The 23,561-nt window shown below is 34.6% G+C and overlaps 2 protein-coding genes across 2 annotated transcripts; both read right to left on the bottom strand.

Annotated features, from left to right (window-relative positions):
• Positions 1-228: 228 nt before the first annotated feature.
• On the bottom strand, positions 229-3,452 carry LOC134853526 (elastase-1-like). Its single transcript, XM_063869524.1, has 2 exons — positions 3,405-3,452; positions 229-336 (listed from the first exon to the last, which is right to left on the bottom strand). Exons 1-2 carry the CDS (start codon positions 3,450-3,452, stop codon positions 229-231), a joined length of 156 nt encoding a protein of 51 aa, XP_063725594.1.
• Positions 3,453-20,042: 16,590 nt separating this feature from the next.
• Positions 20,043-23,249, bottom strand: LOC134852901 (N6-adenosine-methyltransferase catalytic subunit-like). Its single transcript, XM_063868756.1, has 4 exons — positions 22,254-23,249; positions 20,928-21,266; positions 20,516-20,646; positions 20,043-20,375 (listed from the first exon to the last, which is right to left on the bottom strand). The coding sequence occupies exons 1-4, from the start codon at positions 23,242-23,244 to the stop codon at positions 20,157-20,159; spliced, it is 1,680 nt and encodes a 559-aa protein (XP_063724826.1). The 5' UTR covers positions 23,245-23,249; the 3' UTR covers positions 20,043-20,156.
• Positions 23,250-23,561: the final 312 nt, after the last annotated feature.

Raw genomic sequence — 23,561 nt, 5'->3', positions numbered from 1 at the left:
TTAGAATTTCAGTTTCGAGAACTTTTTTATATTTTCATAAGGCAGTGAAACTTTGCATGGTGAACAAGTTCCCTTTTCTGAACACATTTTGTTCAGCATACCTTACATCTTAACATCACGCACTCAGCCATAATAACACGTAGGAGAAAAGAAAAAATGGTTAATTGGAGCAGAATACTTTTTTTTCTCTACAAATAGTTTTTTGTCTACAAGTTTTTTTCGCTAAAATCACGCACTATACTGAATTTGCCAACCTTTTTCGTTGTGGATGCAATGAGCTGCAGTTAAAACAAACCATTGGCTGATAAGTGATCCTCCGCAAGAATAATATGGTCCCTGTGCTTTCCCATTAGGAAATATCCAAATATGGACAAAAAAAGGTCGAAAAATGGCATTATGGCCGTTTATAATCGCCCTTTTATTATACTCGGCGAGACATGGTCCAAAGACTAAAAAGATAAATTTGAGCATTTCTGTGGATTTATTTCACAATCTATTTTGGAAAAAATGGAAGTTTAGAAATATAATTCTTGGCTCTTTTTCCTTTTCCACCCTACCTGCAAATTTTTATAATACAAATTACTGTTCACATTGTCCGTTTGCCATGAAAAATGACATGCAGACTAACTAGACCATGGCAAACATATTTAATTTACATGATCAACCTTGTAAAGCCACCCCTTAGACAATAAAGTTGATGGGGAAAGGAAAAAGAGCCTAATTCTTTTCACAAGTCTCAGTTTCGACCAAAGTTGTGAATGTGAAGCACAAAAGCAGCAAAAGTTAAAGTAAAACAAATTTGAACGAGAAATCATGGATAAAAAATTGGCGGGAGTTTGATGATGACCTCGATATTTAAAATCAGCGTAAGAATTTCTGTGGACCAAACGAACAATCTCCCCCCCCCCCTGAAATCAAATTAGGGATATAAATTTTTTGTTTAAAAGTAATACTTTTGAGCCGATCGATCAGATTTGAGTATAGTACATGCAGGCCTTACCGCTTGAATTTGTTATTTAAATTTAGGGGGGTGTGTTTCCCTTGGTCTATTGGGTGGATGGAATAAATGGGCCCTTACTGTTATAAATGGCGACCGAGAGAACGCAACATCATAAAAGTAGATGTCAAAATTAACTCAATAATGACTACTTCAACAATTAGCGAAACCCATAGAGTTTCTCTGAGGCTCATTCGCCTGCACGCTTAGTGCCTAAAAATTTGTTTTTTGTCGAACCGTGGTTAAAACTTGAACCAAATTTAGAAAGAATCATTTCACCTTGTTTCAACCTACTCCTTCAACCACTACTACTGCGTTCTAGCTGTCGATACTTATCAATTAATTAAATAGTTTCTTTTTGTTATGAATCGATTCTTGTGTGGTAGTCCTCCACTTGGACAATTTTAGAGACAAGTCCGTTGTATGGCTATACACTCAAGGTTTCATTCTTTCAAAGCTGATCCGACGATTTATTTATTGATAGCGGATTCCGCAGGCTGGTAACCTCATGTCCTGTCACTCCTTGGTGCCGGTATAAGGCGCGCATACGAGTTTATCCACCCCAAAGGACGTTTCCATATCATCATTCTTTTCCGTGGAGGCAACGATCTATTCAACGGTTTCCAGCCTTGTAGTAATACTCCCAAAAGCCCAAAATTTGATTGAAAATGCAGACTCCTTCTGCCGTAGAACCAAAAGTAGCGTTATTTCTGGGTATTCCTGAACAAATTGAAAACCGTGCGAGAGGAAGTGTATTGACCAAAAGTCTTCAAGCGAGAGCTGAGAGAATTTCACCGAGAGTTGAACCAAGAGTCGAGTGGAAATCTCGCTGCGTTAGTAGCCTTACTTAAGGTAGACGCTTCTTTAAATCTGATAGATTTCACCTCAACAGCGACGGACTAAATAACATCAAACATCTAGTCAAAGTCAAAAATTTGTACTTGAAATACGACAAGAAACTGAACGAAGCCGGAAACACAACGTTGATTACTTCTCATACAACTAGTTGTCAGTGTGCCAATCTTTGGTACACTCCACGTCAGTAAATAAGTGAGTACGCTTACGATTTGTTTTTCAGAAGTACCTTTAGGTGACACCGGTTAAAACAAGAACAGTAGTTCGAGTTGGCAAGAACTGCTAAACCAATATAAAAAAATGAAAAAATACATCACTGTGTCTCATGCAGTTGTCACTTACATCTAGTAGTAGTAGTTGTAGTTGTAGTAGTAGTAGTAGTAGTAGTAGTAGTAGTAGTAGTAGTAGTAGTAGTAGTAGTAGTAGTAGTAGTAGTAGTAGTAGGGATTCTGTGCTGGTCAGCACAAGGGGCTATCACCCCAGTCAGTTTGCGAGTTCTATAGATTAGTCTTGTTTCTGCAGTTATTTATCAAGCAGTCACAGCCAACTCTCCACGTGCATCTGTTCAACTCTTCTCCAGAAAACACGTAATATCAATTTCTTCAGTCCATTTTTCTGACGCAGATCAATTTTTACAAAATTCGCTAGTCTGCATGTCTGATAAAAGAAAATTTCTTCCAAGATTCTCTTTCTTGGTCTCTGCGTCTGAAACAGATTACAGCGCGCGGAATCTGTGTAGAAAGGCATGTCATTTAGTTCGTTATCATATCTACCCAAAATCAGTTTGGACAAAATCAAAAGGTTGTTTACTTGAATGTACATAGGTAGCGGTAATATTCCCAAAAACTTGAGACAAGCTTCGTAGCTTCCGCCAATTGGTGATATCCACTTAACGATGCGCTTCTGTACATTTACTAACATACCCACTTTGTTTTTGCTCAGCCCATAGCAAAGACTTCCGTAAACTAATAATGGCGCTATCATTGACTTATACAGATTGAGCTTTGTTGTCCAATATACCTTTGAAACGTTACGTTTGATCATGAAGAAAACTTTTATTGCCTTCTTACAGGTTTTTTCGATGTGTTGGTCCCATTAAAGGTCACCCGAGAGTATCAAACCTAAATCTGATTGCTTTAACTCTTTTTTGATCACGTGATTTCCAAAATAAAAATTCTTTTCATTGCTAATGATAGAAACATGAGCACTTTTATCCATGTTGAAAGGCATGTGATTTGTTTCAGTCCATTTCAAAAATGCGTTTAAATCTTTTTGTACCAAATTGGGTTCTGTTCCAATGCTTAAAAATTTCGCATCATCAGCAAACATAGGAGGGAAAGACAATTGGATTTCGATGGCAAATCTTTCACAAAAACAAGGAAAAGTAATGGCGCAATAATGCTCCCCTGGGGTACTCCACTTTATATATTAATTTCCCAAGAAAATTCGTTGTTAACTCTAACAAATTGGCTACGATCTGTAAATCAAGATTTCAGTAAATTTAGTAATTTACCTCTAATACCGGTTTCAACTAGTTTTTTCAGGAGCACACCATGATCCACGCTTTCGAAAGCTTTGCTATAATCAGTGAATATAACATCTTTTTCCTTTTGATTTTCAATACCATTCTACACTTTTTGAAGGAATGTTATTAATTGAGTAATTATCGATCGATTTCTTCTAAATCAAAAATGTGAGCTGTGTAAAAACTGTGAATAGTGAATGTGTAACCTAATGAACAAAGTCCGTTCAAGAATTTTGGAAGGGATCGATAGAAGAAACAACTACACTGGGCGGTAATTTGATACATCGCATTTGTCGTTCTTTTTATCGAGAGCAGACACTGTTGCAATTTTCCAAAATTTTGGATATACGCCGTTTTGCAAAGTTTCTCGGTATATCTGTGTAAGAGAAGGGGATACAGAAATACAGAGTTTGTGAAACAAAATAGGTGGTTATTCATTTGGTCTTTTACTTTTGTAAACATTTAAGTTTTTACAATTTTCCATTATTTCTTTTGTTTCGATGCTTACTTCCTTTAGAACTTGCATATCAGCAGACAAATCACGAGAAAATTCGAATGACCTGGATTTACTCTAAACCGAAAATAAGAACTTTGCAAATAAATCTGCTTTATTTTTGTCACAATCAGCAGCGAATCCGTTGTAAAACTTTTTGGGTGGTAAATTTGATTCTCTGAAGGCTTTAAAGTACTTGAAAAGATTGGAGGTTGATCTTCCTTGTGCTAATTTATCTTCGTACTGAGTTTTGTCCATAATACTAGATGTATTCACCAATTCTTGTAAAGTCTGTACTTTTGTATGAGCTTATGGATATTTTCTTCTTGCAGTTTGCAAGCATTTGATGTAGTTTGACGTTTTTTTTGGTTATCCAGGGAGGCAATAACGCTCTATGAGCAGTTCGTTTAGGTATTGTTTCTTGTAAAGCATTTTAAAGCCATTTATACCACAATTCAATAATTTTATCAGGGTCGGACCAGCAAATAGGCTCAAATTTGTTAAAGATCAAAGTTTCAGCGAGCTTCTGATAATCACCTTTGCAATTGCTATACACCACCTCTGGGCAAAAATTTCTTTTGAATAAGCTTTTTGTTTCAACACACAGCTTCTTTTTAATTGGGTAGTGGTTCGTCAGATTTGAAAATTCAGGTTCCACGTTTGCTTTTGATATGTCAAGTGCTTGTATGCCATTGCTTACAAGAATTAAGTCCAAAATTCCAGTACTTGCTGCAAAAAAGTCTATTTTTTGGTCTAGGTTGATTTGCTCGATTAGGTTTAAGATTTCAGTTTCAATCGGTAGACAGGATGAAAGCGTATTCCAATTTATTACAGGAAAATTGAAATCTCCGCGCATAACAATGTCATCTTATTTTGTTTTGGCTTTCTTGATAAAAATGAATAAGTTATGCAGATCCTTAGATGTAAAGGCATACTTGCTGTTGGAGGGGGTGGTAAATAACACGTAACCAGCAGAACTTTTTTGTTTCCCTTGAATAAAGTACATGCAAAAATTGATCTGTTTACTTCATAGCCGAGATTCAAACGCTCTGCCATAAATTCTCGATTAACACAAATCATTGTCCCACAGTGTGAGGTAGTTTGTCCTTCTACTAACTTTCTGTTTGCACAAAAACACTGAAACTGAGGCAAAAATATTTCCCCTTTTTAAAACTTCATTTGTAAGCCAAATTTCTGTTATACAATTTATGTCATGAGTGTTAATAGAAGCCTGATTTGCTAAGATTTTACGTCTTTCTGATTTGTAATTGCTTCTTATATTATAACATAACAAACTGATTTCTCACGTTGATTTTTCTAGTCACTCGTCCAGATCAATAACTTGAATCTTAACATACAAGGTACCACGTTTAATCAGAACAAACTTCGGATCTACATTATCGTTGTTTAGTATTTCTCTTCTCTTTTTTATCACATTTTCTGTTCTTTCAGTTGTTCCTCTTTGTTATGGGAATTGAAAAAAAAAACACGCCATACGCTTTACCGTTATACGTTGGTTCGTATAATTTGAGCATTGATGACCGCGCTAACATTTTTTTTACAGTGTAGCTATCTGAGAACTTAACTAATATTTGTCTCGGTTTGAGTCTGGTTGGATCAAATTTACCTAGGCGGCGGAATCTCGATACCCCTACGTAATTCAAACCCAGATTTTCAATAACTGCCAGATCGTTTGCTTCTTCATGATCAAAAACTGCTTTCCTAGTGGGATTTTGAGCGCGCGAACCATTCAAAACCTTTTCAACTTTAAATTCCGGAACACCACTGAATCTAATTTCTGTTTCATATTCATTCGACGATTTAATAAAATTAACTGCCGAAGAATACTTAGCTTCAGGATTTGGCGCCGATGGCTAGCTCAGTACACCAATAGCGGCCTTCACCTTCTCAACTGAAGTCTTCAGCTGAACCAATTCCTCTGATAGAGATGTTGATTTTCCACATATATTTTCTTGGCTGCTGGAATACATCCGTCGCAAAAAAAAATAACACATTTTGACCTCTCCAGAAACTTGTAGTCGTCCTTGCTGTATCCAACACATCCACTGTGCACCCAGTGTTGACAGCTTTTGCACATAACCCAATTCTCTCCGCCATGATTGCAGCAAACGGAGCAAGAGTCATTCTTTGATGCCAACCTCGACCTCGTCCCAGGCATTTCGTTTTATGAAACTATTTAAAAAGTTCTAAAGCCTGAATATTCAGCTCTATGAAATGTCGCGTTTAATGGTACACGGGATCTGCGTAAGAAAGCATTTTTGTTGTGTATTAATTGTGTGGAGAACAATGAACGCGATAAATTTAAAAGAAAAAGTGATTTAGAGAAAAGAAATTAGGAGCAAACTTGCAAAATCTAGAAAACGAAATAGCATGAAGAATTAGCGACAAAACTGAGGAAGCACTTTGACAAGACTTTTGAGAAAGTTGAGAAAACATAATCAACTGTTTAGGAAGCTAAATCACCAAAAAGGAGGTGGATCTTTCCAGCCGCCGAAAAGCCAAAATGCAAGAACATTCTGGTCACAAAAACTGGCAATGTTTTCGAATTTAAAAGGGTACCCGAAGACCCAAAAAACTCCAAAGGAGGATTTACTCCTCATAAACGCAGAAGTAAACGCGATACTGAATGTAACTGGTATTATATGTAATGTAACTAAAGAGACGAGGAGAGCTTGATGAAAACCACCAAATCTGCTTGTTGCAGTGACAAATGAACATGAGGCGCGTGTAGTTTTGACAAAAATTAAGGAGAAACGAGAATGCCTGTCGAATTTGCTCATATATCTACTGCCGGCTCTGCCGAGAGGAGAAGCTGCTAGGGATAATCAAAAGATCACTTTTTCACAAAATTGATGAAAAGGTGATCTTCACTGGATGAAGATGTACCATGGGAGAAGCTAGAAGTTAGAACTCTTGATAATCAATGATGGAGTGAAAGTAGAATGTGATGCAATTTCAAACCCTAGCAAAATTAATTGACTAGGTTTCCCTAATATTGTGCAATTCAACACGCGAAGATTGGTTAACATTGAAAGGAGATCAAAACTATCAAAAGCGAACCTATATGACCATTTCTACATCAATTGTTTGTAGGAAAACCTGGCCTAACTCACAAATTTTAACATCTGAACTGATGCTCACGGATTTCATCATTTACAGATCAAACAGACGAAATAAAACTGATAAAAATTCTCAGGGTTGATCACTTATTGCTCCTAAAAACAGTGAAGATCCTTTTGAAAAAAGCATAACCTTCCAAACTAGCGCGTAGCATGCAGAGTGAAAACAGTGGCTAACGAACTAGACTCTTGCGTTTTCTACCTTTCACTGCATAATACTCTCCAAACACATTGAGACATAAACTCTCCAAACTTCAATTGGGAGACTCTAGTGCGTAGCGATGAGTTTGAGCAAAGTATTGTCGAACAATTTAATGGAAAACTTTTAAAACAAGCGGTGGAAATTATTACATGTCCCACTAACCTGCTTGATGTGCACTCTATTGAAACTCTCTTGTCCATGTTGAGAAAAACGAATTGACTCCTAAAGTTTATCATTGCTCAAATCACAATGCAAAACAACTTTTGGTGGAATATCAGCACAAAAACAAGAAGCCGTTCATAGAGAACTAGAAAAAGCTTCGGCAATGCTGACAAGTTCCACTTAAGCAGGATAACGGAATCTGCACCTTTTGAGCCCAGCAGTTAACCAATCTAGATAAAATGAAAGAAGAATCGCAGCAGCTTTTTTATAATATCATAGGGGTTTTTAATCCACGAAGAACGAGCGATAAACAAACCCTCTCTCCATGGATTTTTCCAAGCATCTCTAACTTAAAAAATAGACTGCAAACACAGCAATAATTATCTCTCGCAAAACCTAAAAGCTACAGGAAGTCATAAGTTGATAATCTAAGAGCGATTATAACTGAAGCTGCCGATAGTGACAGACTTAGATATCAGCAAAATCTTATGGAACAAAAAGACACTTGTCTGATCTTTGAACACCTCAAGAGTTTGAACAGAATTTGAAATTCACCCAAAGTAATAAAAAAGGATGCAAGAAGAATTAGCAGTAATCGAATTGAAAAAAAAACATACGCAATGAATGAACTTTGTCATTTTGTTTTCTCACTGAAAAAATCATCTCATATTGAAGACTTAACAAGAGAAAAACTAATATTAACGAAACTCAGTGTCTCGATGGAGAATCTTCAGAACAAATTTAGCAACATTAGAGATGCCGAAGAAGCTAGAGTGCCGGAAAGGCTCTCACCAATGTTTTTCCACAATACGGGTAGGCAAATGGCCATCACTCTGAGCAAAATTTTTTGAAAAATTAAAGCACATCAGAAAATTATCAATCAGATTTAAACTGGCAGCATGAAACCAGTGTTCAAATAGGGAGATTTGGTGTTTAAAAAAGTTCTAGACGAAGATTCCTCTTGCGAGGTCATCGTTTTTTACACGAGTTTTTTGAAAGCGTTTGATAAAGTGCTCCATTACAAACTTCTCGAAAAGCTTGGTTAAATAGGCGTAGGGGGATGCCTATTTAAACTTTTACTTCTTGACTATTTTAGTGGGCGAAAGCAACTCGTTCGTGTAGATAAAACTTTATCCAGTGTGCTGGAAGTAACAAGTAGTGTACCACAGGGTTCTTTACTAGGACAACTTGTTTTGTATGCTTTTACTCTTTAGACCTGCCGGATTTACTAAAATTTAGCGACACTTACTTGCTTGCTGATACTTTGAAGACTCTCTCCGTAAACAAGATTTTATCCAATTAAAATAAGGGAAATGAGACTCAGTTAGTGTTACAAGGTGCTGCCCTGGAACAATCAGACAAAGGACCCAGGAGCGCTTTTTAAAAACAAACTTCAACTGGCATACACACATAGAAATGAGATTGAAGAAGGCTGATAGTAATTTCTATCTCATGAAAAGGAATGTTTCCTGCAAATTGAAAACATCGTCTAAACTGGGCCTGTACAAATCCCTGCTTCTTCCGGTTCTTGCGTGTGAAATTTTTTGTGATGCGCTCTCAAGATGTGATATGTCGAGTCTGGTTAAAATCCAAAACGAGCTATCCGTTGATTAATTGGGACAAAGAACGCCAGTTGCCGCAGTCAATTAAAACTGCCGAGTTTGTTACCACCCCAAAGTTTTTTCAAGTGATTGACATTTTTTTGGTTGCTAAAATGAGTCTTAAAACTGAGTCCAATCAATTTTTACCAAGGAAAAGTGAATTATTGGGATGAAACTACCAGGTTTTCAAATTAAGTAAATCGAGAACAGAAAAAGCATAAAGAAAATTCACGTTTAGAACTTATAGAAAAACAAACAGATTGAATGAAATTGTAGATTTCACTAGATTGGCGGGCTTGAAAAACAGAATCTTGAAAACAATGTGAAATTATATAAATGTGAACTTTTCAGAATTTAACAACTGCAGCTGGTTAATTGATTGTGATGGCAGTGGTTGCAGAAACTCAAGGAGGAAATTATAAAGATTAAACTGGGAGCATTACTGTCAGCATTGGCTGTAGTTATGCTCAACAACAACAAAAGCAACAACAACTTCGTCCATTCTCAACCAGCGTGGTGCAACTTCGTTTCTCTTTTGTTCTTGTAGTGTGGTAGAACGGTGAAGTATTTGTCGAATTTGAACTTCAGTTTTAAATGATCGGTAATATCAGAAAAAAAGTGGCAAAAATCTGATACTCCAGTGGCGATTTGTTAGTTCGAAAATAACGGACACTCTTTTGAAATAAGATAGCCAAAACTTCACAGTCATTACATTATGGACTACAGTTTCCAGGGATTTTTACTTTTTCTTAAAATTTTCACGAACGTTGTGAACTTTCCCGGAAAATTCTAAAGTCATGAACGGGTTGCAGAACCGAAAATACCGAGCTAGCCTTATTTGACAATTTTATGAGGGCGAGCTTCACTCTTCGGCTATCCAGATAAAGTATCCAAAAGTGAGAGCAGAGTCAGGTTCGGGGCGTCATGTTTGAAATCAATTTTGTTTGCCTTTTTTCAATCAACGTATAAGGAGGCCTAGTTAGCGGCATCATTTATTTGCTACATGTCACAGAATCCGTAACTTGCAGTTTTAGGCCGCAATCAGAGAAAACCGTGAATTTTAACGAGCAATGTAAAACGTTTATTCATCGAGTCTGCAGTGGCGATTGACAGATTTTGTTGATGTCAACGAATAATGTGAAATTGATACTCAGTTTTGCGGTGCACTGTTTGCATTGTTCACCGAAAATCACCAGGTAGTTCACTAAATCTGTTTTTGACTCAAAAGATTAAGAGAGGCGCATCAATGTGCCAACATAACCGTTTTAGAAGAGAGGCGCATCTGAACGACAGGTGGAAAGGATTTTTCTTTGACTGACACCTAATTACAATAACCTAGTGAAGCCAGAGAGTTTTTTAACTGCAATTACCATAGTCAAAACTGCAATCATCTACTCTGATTGACGCGAAGTTGAAATACTCAATAAGATTTCCATAACTAGATATATTTCCCTTTTGACATTATTGCAAAAAACTTTAACAAATAGCTTTAAGCTTGATGTTAGATTTAGGTTGTGTTCTCTGCCGCTTTCAGCTTAATTAAGTTTATAAGGATAATAATATAACTATCTTAGTTTTATTGCTAATATTGTATGCTGCTAACAGCAACAAGTATTTCTCGGTTCGTCGAAATTTTTCTGTTTTCTGCAAGCAGCAGCCATCCGGAACAATGATTTTTGATGAGAATTGCGGATTTATATAGGAACACTAACACCTACACTACACATTTCCATTTTGGAAATTTCACTCAAATTTTCTAATTACAATTCTATTTCCTTTTATGGTTAATTGAAAGACTCATTTTGTTTAATTTATTTAATCAATTTATTTAACCATTTTTATTTAATCTCAAAACCATTTCTCTCATTTCTCTTCATCTGATCAGTTTGCTCTTCAGAAATGTACTCAGGAAACAATACTAGTCCCAATTATATTGAATTCTCAAAAAGTCAAACAAGAATTGGGAGATTCGTTCGGTTCCAAAAAACTTATAAGGGGAAAATTTATTTTGAACCCTGCTTTCAACTATTAAAAAACAATGATATGGGACAATTTGAAAAATCTCAACAAGTCTATCTTAATGAAAAAGAAAGAGAAGCAATATCGGCAATCCGGAATACCGTTTCTCACGATGCTGAAACCTTTGACTCGTACCTATATATGAAGTCAAAACAGGCAAAGAATCAATATGGATCAGGACCTCGACATCTGTAATAGAGTATATGAAATAGCAACAAACAACATGATGAGGGTGTGTGTCACAGTCATGAAGTAAAAAAGGAACAAGCCGCCCTAAATTCAGATTCGACTCTTGATTGCAAATGAGAATGAAGCAATGAAACAAGTTCCCTATGTCAACTATACATTGAAGGAATTTAAAAAACTGTCCCAAATTTCGGGAGATTTCATTTTTGTTGATAATTGTAAAACTCAGTTACGCTTTGTGATGTTTTGTATGTTTGGTAATTGAAATATTATTGGTTCAAAACTAATTTTTCTCACTAAAGGTTATTTAGAGCTAGGAAAACTGAGGACAAAACATACAATTTAATCAAAATTGACTGTAAACACTAAACAATTATCAATTGATTTTCCACTATTTGTTTAAAAAGTTACAAAAAAACTTATTTAAATGCTGTTTTAAGCAAATTTTCAGTAAATTTTATTTAATTTGAACAAAATTAGCAACAAGAATGTATACTTAATTGAAAACATTATCATTATTTTCGGAATTTCCGAATTTCATTGGTTGTTTTCAATTTTTTGCCTAAATTTCCTAAAAACTAACCAGACTCTAAATAAGTGAAAAAACTTTACTGGTGACTTACTATACTACCAAATAAATTAAACATGATACAACATTTCGAGTTTCTTTGTTTGTTTCAGTAAAAAATGTTTCTATCAAAAGCGTTTTCAATGTCTTAAAAGGACATTCATCAGAATTTAAAGTTGAACAACTACAAAAACTAAAAGAGTGGTGGACAGATGATGTTGATGGAGATTGCATTAGTTTTCACTCGTTTAGAAACACAGAAAGTTCAATAATTTTGTTAAAAACGGAGAGGAGATCTCAGAAAAAAAAGTACTGCCAGAATTATCGACAACGTTTCTATTTAGAAGAATTAACTCAGAGATAGTGTTCGGTCAGTAAAAAACAGAAAAATAGAAGAGCCTATGAAACAAAAATTGAAGATAAGGAACATCATTTTGATTCCTATTTTGAAATTTGATACAAATATAAAATCTAGATTTGTCAGAACATCGTTTAACCGATTATCCATATTTAAAAAACTTCCATTTGTTTATATTACAATATAACAGAAGAAGTGACATATTGATAAAAAAAAGTATATTTTAGTACTTTTTTCACTGGTTAGAAATAGAACAAAAAGGAAAAAATTTTGACCGAAATTTCAAAATTTGAATTTAGTTTCGAAAAAATAGTATAAACCAGACAAAAAATTTCACTTGGTGTCAATTGTTTATGTTGGAAAGACTCAATAAAACTGCTTGATCGGAACGTTTCACAAACATAGTTTGGTTCTGATCTACAAAGTTTTTAAAAATCTGTGAATACTTCTTTCTGATTGATTATTACGACAAATATTACCCGTGGACGAATGTGAATGAACACTACAAACGATATCAAAATTGTTGAAAAATCCATGAGAAGTAGAGCTCAGTTCTGATTGGTTGACATTAAATTTAACGAAATTCCACGACCATTGAAGCTCGGTTCTGATTGGTTGATATCAAAAAAGATAAAATGTTCCGTTTAAGTAATGCTCGATTCTGATTGGTTGATAGCAAAGCACTTGGAAACTCCCTGGTTAGATTGGATAATTTTTATTTCAGCTAGGCTAAAAAGCAAACCCTTGTGGTTTCCTTTCACTTTGAAAACAGTTGGTTAAGAAAATCACATAACTGTTATAATTTAATTTATCCACTTTTGAGGCTATTCAACTCTTCTTTTCTAAAAACTTGGGACCTTCTAAATCTCCTATTTATTCTTTCTTCACTTATTATGATGCCGTCACTGAGTAGAAACGAAAGAATTGCATGTCTTGATTGTGGCAGAGATTACACTCGGTTACATCAAGACATCGTAAGCACTGTTGGGAGAATTGGGAGATTCGTTCGGTTCCAAAAAACTTATAAGGGGAAAATTTATTTTGAACCCTGCTTTCAACTATTAAAAAACAATGATATGGGACAATTTGAAAAATCTCAACAAGTCTATCTTAATGAAAAAGAAAGAGAAGCAATATCGGCAATCCGGAATACCGTTTCTCACGATGCTGAAACCTTTGACTCGTACCTATATATGAAGTCAAAACAGGCAAAGAATCAATATGGATCAGGAACTCGACATCTGTAATAGAGTATATGAAATAGCAACAAACAACATGATGAGGGTGTGTGTCACAGTCATGAAGTAAAAAAGGAACAAGCCGCCCTGAATTCAGATTCGACTCTTGATTGCAAATGAGAATGAAGCAATGAAACAAGTTCCCTATGTCAACTATACATTGAAGGAATTTAAAAAACTGTCCCAAATTTCGGGAGATTTCATTTTTGTTGATAATTGTAAAACTCAGTTACGCTTTGTGATGTTTTGTATGTTTGGTAATTGAAATATTATTGGTTCAAAACTAATTTTTCTCACTAAAGGTTATTTAGAGCTAGGAAAACTGAGGACAAAACATACAATTTAATCAAAATTGACTGTAAACACTAAACAATTATCAATTGATTTTCCAGTATTTGTTTAAAAAGTTACAAAAAAACTTACTTAAATGCTGTTTTAAGCAAATTTTCAGTAAATTTTATTTAATTTGAACAAAATTAGCAACAAGAATGTATACTTAATTGAAAACATTATCATTATTTTCGGAATTTCCGAATTTCATTGGTTGTTTTCAATTTTTTGCCTAAATTTCCTAAAAACTAACCAGACTCTAAATAAGTGAAAAAACTTTACTGGTGACTTACTATACTACCAAATAAATTAAAACTGATACAACATTTCGAGTTTCTTTGTTTGTTTCAGTAAAAAATGTTTCTATCAAAAGCGTTTTCAATGTCTTAAAAGGACATTCATCAGAATTTAAAGTTGAACAACTACAAAAACTAAAAGAGTGGTGGACAGATGATGTTGATGGAGATTGCATTAGTTTTCACTCGTTTAGAAACACAGAAAGTTCAATAATTTTGTTAAAAACGGAGAGGAGATCTCAGAAAAAAAAGTACTGCCAGAATTATCGACAACGTTTCTATTTAGAAGAATTAACTCAGAGATAGTGTTCGGTCAGTAAAAAACAGAAAAATAGAAGAGCCTATGAAACAAAAATTGAAGATAAGGAACATCATTTTGATTCCTATTTTGAAATTTGATACAAATATAAAATCTAGATTTGTCAGAACATCGTTTAACCGATTATCCATATTTAAAAAACTTCCATTTGTTTATATTACAATATAACAGAAGAAGTGACATATTGATAAAAAAAAGTATATTTTAGTACTTTTTTCACTGGTTAGAAATAGAACAAAAAGGAAAAAATTTTGACCGAAATTTCAAAATTTGAATTTAGTTTCGAAAAAATAGTATAAACCAGACAAAAAATTTCACTTGGTGTCAATTGTTTATGTTGGAAAGACTCAATAAAACTGCTTGATTGGAACGTTTCACAAACATAGTTTGGTTCTGATCTACAAAGTTTTTAAAAATCTGTGAATACTTCTTTCTGATTGATTATTACGACAAATATTACCCGTGGACGAATGTGAATGAACGCTACAAACGATATCAAAATTGTTGAAAAAACCATGAGAAGTAGAGCTCAGTTCTGATTGGTTGACATTAAATTTAAGGAAATTCCACGACCATTGAAGCTCGGTTCTGATTGGTTGATATCAAAAAAGATAAAATGTTCCGTTTAAGTAATGCTCGATTCTGATTGGTTGATAGCAAAGCACTTGGAAACTCCCTGGTTAGATTGGATAATTTTTATTTCAGCTAGGCTAAAAAGCAAACCCTTGTGGTTTCCTTTCACTTTGAAAACAGTTGGTTAAGAAAATCACATAACTGTTATAATTTAATTTATCCACTTTTGAGGCTATTCAACTCTTCTTTTCTAAAAACTTGGGACCTTCTAAGTCTCCTATTTATTCTTTCTTCACTTATTATGATGCCGTCACTGAGTAGAAACGAAAGAATTGCATGTCTTGATTGTGGCAGAGATTACACTCGGTTACATCAAGACATCGTAAGCACTGTGGCGTTTTAAAGTGTTCCAATTGAAACTTTTATAAATATAGCAGCGAGGACCTCACTAATCATTTAAAGAAGAAGCATTATTCTTGTGAACATAATGGTAAATTATGTGCTCAGCAGTCTCCAAACAGTCTTCAAAAAAAATTAAAATATTTGTAATAAAAAACTTAGGAGAAAATACTTCTGAATCTGAAAAGTCTATACAATAAATTTGAAAAAACTCTAGTAAAATTTATAGAGTTTTTTCATCACTATTCTTGATCTGTCATTTTTTTATTCAAAGGTTCTGGTTGATGATAAAACCAACAACAATTAAGTTCAAATTCGATCCGAACATTTTAAAACTACAGTAAAAAAAAACATTGGTTGCAAGCTTGCGGTAATTTTGTAGAAAAGAGAATAACATATGCTAATGACTGCTTAAGTATTGGTTGAAATTTTGTAACAAACTAGATATTTATAAAATATCGACTAATTGAAAGGTTTCGCCTGGTTACTACTTTAAACTTTCCTTGTTTAGTGCTTGTAAAAGTGTTCATAGAGTAGTACACTTTAAAGCGGATAATGAGTTTTGATTTTTTCAGAATTAAGGTTTCCTGCTGTTTTTTTGACGATTGCAGAAAATAAATTCATAAAAGACCTTGAAAAGATCAAAAAAGTATATAATCTTGCTAACTTTTGAAAACTTCAACCTATTAAAACACATTCTCAACGAAAAATTTACTTCAATTTTGAAATTCAGAGTTGAGACAGCAACATACAGTTATCAGGTTGGGAAGATCATTAGAAAATTTTGAGAAAAAGATTTATGATATTGATTCTGCTTCGGATTAATGAAGGTTCGTTGAAATGATACATTTTTTCATCTAAAATTCAATTTTCAAGTTAACTTTTGTTCAGATTCGATTGAGTTGGAAGATACTAGATGCAACAGAAACTGAGAAGATATCAAATTGGGATAGAAACTCAATTTAATTCATTAGGATTTTAAAGATAACTTTCATAAAATTTAGCTTGTAAATTACATCTTGTGACAAAATCCAAATGAAAGTGTAATCTTTGGGAAACTTTTTATCATTCGATATAGTAGGTAAACTTATAAGAACATCCAGATTTTTTGAGAATAGTTTTTGTGAAGTAAGCCCAAATAGCTTCCAAGTTTTGTGAAGTAAGCCCAAAACCTGGAAGATGATACTTGAAGCACAAATCAAAAATTGTAAGATCGGGCGCCGAAAAATTTTTCTGAAGCTTACCATCTGAAACCTTACCATCTCATTAAGGAAACCTGTTCCCTATCTTAATGCATAGAAAATCTAGTCCCTATATACTACGTAGGTTGGTGACCGGATGCTCGATTCCCTATCTTAAAACATGGAAGTCACCACCGCTCCTGGACGGTTTTGCCCCGACATATACTACGCAAATTGTATTTTAATTGGAATCATGTTGAGACAGTGATGAAAAATTTTGAATGGAACCGACTTTACTACTAATTTGAGCTTAATTTTCAACTCTACACGTATGTATAACTTTTTAATTAGATTAGAAGCAACAAAAAACTAGTCAAAACGTTGAGATTTCGGCAATTCGTTCTAAAAACTTGAAAATTCCGCAATTTTTTCCGAAAACTTTGAAATTTTTGCAATTTGTTCCAATAACTTGAAATTTTTTACAGAAACTTGGCTTTTTTCGAAGTTTCAGTAGTTTCAGCGTACTTTCAGCTAGACTGAGTACTAAAGAGTGTTTGAAAATTGATATCATGTGTGTTTAAAAAGTGTTCTGAAAAAGGGATCACTCATTGAAAAGTAGTTCTTAAGTCAAAATATATCAAATTTTATCGTGTTTTGAAGTTTTTTGAAAAAAAAAATTCATTTTATTGGAGAAAAAATTCCAAGTTTTTGCACATCATATCTTTGACTTACCATGAGCCAAAAAACATCATTACACAATCTACACGTAATACTCACCAATAACATAACGCGTGCCGAGACTTTGGCGAAAAAAAATCTAGAAATTTCCACACAAAATCAAAAAAATACCGTTTTTCTTACCATTCTCTTACCATCAGACTGAAACCTTACCATACCTTAATGCGTTCTTATTTTCCTACACTGAATCCTTATATATAGGGAAATCTATACACTATCCTAAAACATGGTAAGATTGGGCGCCAAAAATGTTTGAAACTTACCATCACACTAAAACCTTACAATCTTAATACTTTAGGAAACCTATTCCCTATCATAATACATAGTGAAATCTATTTCCACGCAACACACCAGAAAAATTCACCCGTTAGGCAACGCGCGCCGAAAAATTTTTGCGAAAAAACTAGACATTTCCACACAAAATTCAAAAAATACCACTTTTCTTTCAATTCTCTTTCCATCACTCAAATCACGAAACCTTACGAATTGTATTCTATATCTTAAAACATTGGGAAATGTTTTCCCTATCTTAATGAGTTCTTAATTCCCTACAATGTATTAATACATAGGGAAATCTATACGCTATCCTAACACATGGAAAATTCGGGCGTCGAAAAAACTTACCAACTGAAACTTACCATCTGAAACCTGTTATCTTAATACACTGGGAAACCTATTCCCTATCTTAATAAGTAGGAAATATATTCCCTATCTCACTACATATGTTGGTGACCGGATGCTCTATTCCCTATCTTATTACATAAGGGGCAACAACCACCCCCCCCCCCCCACCCCCACTCTTGCTCACTTTTCTACTACTAAAACTCATTGAAAACATTGCCTACTGGATGCAATTGATCAATAAATCAAAACTTGACAAAACGGTGTATGTCAACAAAACAGCTGCAACCAAGAAAAATTCATCAATTTGAATTCCTATGATGAATTGATGAAAATTTTCAAAATGAGGAGTTCAAAAAAACCTCACGATGGGCCAATAATACTTGGATTTGTTACCTTAAAAAAGCAAAACAGTGATTGTTGTAGTTTGAATATGATTTTCCAGGAATTCTACGTCCATTGCCAAGTAGAGCTTTCGAAATGGAAACTGATTTCAAGTCATTGGCTTTGACAGCTTCAACAATCAATGAGTGTATCAACACTGAAGCGAACAATATTTTTTCTGAATGAGTGCGAATATAATGTAGCAATGAAGAAGGTTTGCCAAGTTAAGTGTTTAAATTCTTACCGCGCTTTCGTTGCGAGAAACATTGAACTTTTGATAGTAGAACACCAGGTTTCTTCGAAATGGAATGGAACAGAAATGGTATGGTTGAATAGTTAAACTTATTGCGTTTTTAATGAAAAAAGGGATTCACTCGGAACGAGTCAAACAGAAACATTAGAAACCCTCCGGAAAAAGAACATGAATAATCTACGAAGGAACAAACCATACGAGGGGGCAAATTGGGATTTTCGACTAACTGTTAATCAGATAAAAATATACGACTAAATTAAAAGTTCTATTACGTATATCATTTTCAAATGTCGTGTCTTTAAAGATCACATTTCTACAAAAACAATAATTTTGCCAAGAAAACTATTAAAACTTTTAAAAGCTATTAAAAGCGTTTTTTGCTTTTTAATACAAGTCATTTACTTTTGCAACGTTTTCTATGAGATTTCTTTTGAAGTTATGAGTAAATTTTTATTGATCAAATTTTCACTGCTAGAGAGCAACTTAAAAACTTTTTCATTGGAATTCTAATTTAATTATAAAACTTTTTTGAATTCAGATTATTGCTAGTACTTGTTCAAAATAATTTTCTAGACAAAGACATCAGTTTTTTTGAATAGCTTTGAGGCGTTTTTTCTTTTTTTTTGTGAAGAACTTGCTTTTGTCCCACTTGCCTCCAAGTGACGACTTTGTAGTGGAGTTTTCGTAATAAAAAGTTCGGCAAAACAGGCTCGTCATGTAATTTTGGCATAGCTCTTTTGAAGCTTTCTCTTTAAAATACAAAACTATTTTTCAGGGAAGAAAACACCGAAGCAAGTTAAAAATTACTGAGAAATTTTTTTTCGAACATGAAAATTTACCTTCAATTGATAACAAAAACAACCTTTACAAATTGAATCGCATGGTTATTTTTCGTTTTCATCAATTTTTTTGACTTTTTAGTAGTCTGAATAGTAGCCTGAAACGTTTGATGCATCGTTGAACATTTGAAACGTGGGTGAAGGATTTCAAATTTCGTTAAAACTTCGGGTGTCAGTATCCATACAATCGTCAACATTGGGCTTTCGACAACTCATTTTCTTTAACTTAACTTGAATAAAGAACTAGTAATTTAACTTTACTCCAGAAAATTGTATCGGCCAGTTGAAATGCAAAAAAAATGATATTTTTCAAAGATCGAAAATGATTCGTAAAACAGTTGGTTTTCAAGTTAGATTTTCAACACACACGTGAAAAATCATGTTGGTATGGCTAAATGTTACCATTTCAGTTGTTATAGAATTTTCTAATCAAAATAAGTCATAAAAAAATTCAGATACTTTCATCGATACTTATTTTTTTTAATTTTTAAATTACTTTCTCAATTAATGGCGCATATTCAAATAATAGGAAAGGAGAGTGGAAAGTGATCAATTATATGTGTATGAAAATTCTTGACTGATCTAGAACATTTAATCACTATTTTGAAACGTTGTTGAACAATCTAGAATATTTTGCTCCTGCTTTTTTCCTCACCCTGCTCAACCCACCCTCCCCCCGATTGTGAGCTGCATAAACTGCTATTACTCCCGCTGAAAAACCTGATAACTAAAATCTACTTTGGAAATTATACTTTTTCATGATAAAAAAATTATCAAGGCCTATATAACAGTCTTCACTATATTTATAGACCCACAACTAAACAAAAATTTTTATTCAACAGAAGTAAAAACTTAAATTTTAAGTTATTTCAGGAGTTTTTAGTCGTGCGATCCAGAAAAGTCTTCGCGTCTTCTCGGTCTCAGTGCATTCCCATCCGGATATCTCTTCCTGAAGTCCCTGATCACTTTCGGGTCCATGAGGTTCACTCCGTCTGTCTGATTTCCCAGTGTGATCCAGTTGGGTCTGGTGTTATGCATGCGGCCGAACAGCTCCAGTTTGCGAGTGCCGGGAGAAAGACGTTCCAACAGACCATAGATCTAGAGCAAGAAACAACTCGTTTTAAAACTTGATAGAATAACTTGAAAACCAACACTGTCGTTACATAAGCTTGGAGGATTTGAATCTGATTTTCAATTGCATTAATAATAGAAATAAATACACACAAGTTCTAAATAACCTCGTCTGGCTTGTGTGATGTCTCCCTCACTTCGGAAATAAGAACATCTGTGTCCAAACATCTGGTGTGACCAGCTGGGTTTTCCTTAATTCCCACCAGGCAGTGCTCTTTCCCGTGGTTAATCCAGTGCCCTATGAAAACACATTATTCTTTTTTAATAAGATCCAATAAGTTCCAAAAGATCCTTCGGGGCCTCCAATCAAATCAAAAAGAGTCACTTTAAAATAGTCTCTACTCTATGATTAAGACAAAGTTTATCAGGAGGAGAAATGGGGAGAGCTCGTAAAATGAACCAAAAACTCTACAAAAAAGAGTAAAACATGTGAAACAATAATCAGTTTATAACAATTAAGCGAGATTTGAAAAAAAAATAAGCCAGTGAACTCAATCAAAACAAAAAAACGACAAACACCTGTTCGTCCAGTTCGAATGAGTTTTCCCAGTTGGTTGATCTTCACCCAAATCAAATCTTCACACCTCGTATACCCCCACTGTTTCAAACACTCCCTTCCGATCTCCATAGCCCGCCCAGTTACCCAGAGAAAAATGAAACCCTCTTCTTGCAAATGAGGAATGGGCAGAGCTATCATTTCTTTGTCAGACATAGTGCCGTAAGGTAGTTCCATATGAATGTCCCAGGGTGGATCGGCCATGATAACTGAGAATTTGCCCAGGCACGTCATGTCAAAAGAACGGACATCGCATTGGATCCACTGAGGCGGGTAGATGACAATCGATTTGTCGGGAGCACCTGAAAAATTGAATCACTTTTATTTCACTTCAAAATTGAACTTTGCACCTTTTGCGATACCAAAAATGAATGATTATGATTAAAATCGAACGAAAAAACTGAATAAAAAAAATCTCAAATCGTTTTTGTTAATAAAAACTATAAAAGATGCAACAAAAGCCCCAAATATCCGGAGCAAAATTACCTTCACCATTATTAACTTTACTAAGAGCTTTCAAATGCTAAAAAGAAGCTGAATTTTTATAAGGTTTTTTTTGAGGATCTAAGTCGACAAAAATAAGCAGACAGACAATAATCCAAATAAGTCGAAAACTTGCTATTTGCAAAAAAAGACAGGTCTCAACTGGAAATAAACTCCCGCACTTTTTTGTCTCAAGCCAGTGCGTTAGAGCAACATGGAAGAAAGCTTAATCTTCAAAAAAAATTCGGGCTGCGGGAACGAAGCCGACAAAAAGAAACTGACGGACGATAATCCGAAAAAGCATTAAGACTCCAGTTTGCAATTTAAAAAAATGGTCACAACATCAGGATTCCAACCACAAGCCTTTGTCATATCCAGCAGTTGCTTTACCTCAACGCCATATGCGCCGGATGTTTGAGTGGAGTTGAAGTTATAATTACCAAGCGTTGACAAAGCCGAAAAAACCTGAGCAGAAACCCTTCAATGCCGCAAAAAAAATGAATCCCTTTTTTCTCAGAACACACACAAGCACACAACAACATTTTTCGGCATTCGAGCGACGCAAAAGAGGCCACTGAGACCTATTAAGCCGGGGAAAAAATGAAAATTTTACATATCGATTTGGTGAAATTTTGATTGGGCCGGATATTTTAAATGCTAACACGCTCACATGTCTGTTGCAAAAGAAAAGCCCAGTAGGTGAGTCCTGTGAACAAAGTTATTTTCGGGGAAAATTGTCTAGTAACCAATTGCAATACCCTTACTTAACGCTAGGGTAAATAAAGTCATTGAAATAGAAAACTTACTTCTTTCAACATTTTTCCGATCTCGATCCATGAACTTTTTCAGCTCATGTTCATTCAAGTCCAATTCGTAATGTATATATTTGCAAGTTTCCATGTGAAAACAGGTGTTCAAGAAAGAACAATCACCCAACTTTCGCTCGGTTGACGCACTGTTCACGGGCCTATAATGCAGTTTATGACAAAATGTATATTTAGTAGGACTCTTCGCTTTGAATATTGCAATTCTTTGCTGTCTTTTACATTCGAACAAAGTTAAATATGTACAGAATTCGATTATTCTCTGTTTCTGGCATTTGAATTTTTCGAGCTGCATCGTTTCTTTCGCTGTTGGGGTTGAGATTAAATCATGAATTTGTCTCGCTGTTTCGTGATGCTGACGTTGTTTAAAGCTTTTATGAGCAATTAGCTCTTGTGCTTTATCTTTCCAGTAATCGACATACTCATTTCTAGGCGACTTCGGTGGTATATCTGGGAAAACTTCGGTCAGTTTCCGTTTTCCAGAAAAAGACATATCCACTTCACTGCTAGGCCCTGTATCGTCCAAGTTTTCTTCTTTGTATTGATAAACATCTCTCAGTGCGAAGAAGTTCACAAATGTAACAACTCTCAAATCCTGATGAAACTTGAGCAAATTTTGACACTCTAACTTTTCTAAAGTTGAACAAACCTTTCCTTGAAGGTTGGAAACCTCGATTCTTATGGTTTCCTTGAAGTATCTACAAATATCCTCGACAGATATAGGCAGCTTCAATTCGTCTTTCAGTAGGTAACGCATCAAATCCAGTTCATTTTCCATTTCCAGAGGATATGACGTTACTTTGGGGATTTCAATATTTTCATTGCGTAGCTCTAAATCTTTGAAGTCGTCAGGAAAAAGCTGGGAAACGAACTTCAGACTTTCGTTCAATTTTCGCTTCGTATTCTTGCACGAAATCAAACGATCACGTTTTTGTTTCCGTCGGTCACAAAGTTCTTTCCAGTTATCAGTCATATACATGAACTGAAAAAGCACCAAATGTTGAAGCAAAGTCTCTCTAGAAGGATTAAATAAAGAAGCACTCAGTCGGAGAATAGTCAATGCCGTCCGCCTTCTCATGGGGGAAATGACGTTCAATTAAAAAAGTTCCAGCTATCTCAATTTCATAAAGCTCGAACAATTTCTGTTTCACAGGCGACTCTCAAAACAGATTTAAAAAAAAAATTGAGGCAATGAGTAGCTTTGCACCACTTGCGATACAACACAATCTGGCAATAAAATAAGTCCAAAAAAATTTAAAATTTTGAAAAAAATGGATGAACCAAACTTTT

This window comes from Symsagittifera roscoffensis, chromosome 8 (assembly GCF_963678635.1).
Source record: "Symsagittifera roscoffensis chromosome 8, txSymRosc1.1, whole genome shotgun sequence".
In the NCBI taxonomy this organism is placed as follows: Eukaryota; Metazoa; Xenacoelomorpha; order Acoela; family Convolutidae; genus Symsagittifera; species Symsagittifera roscoffensis.
This window is presented reverse-complemented; position numbering and strand designations above follow the sequence as displayed.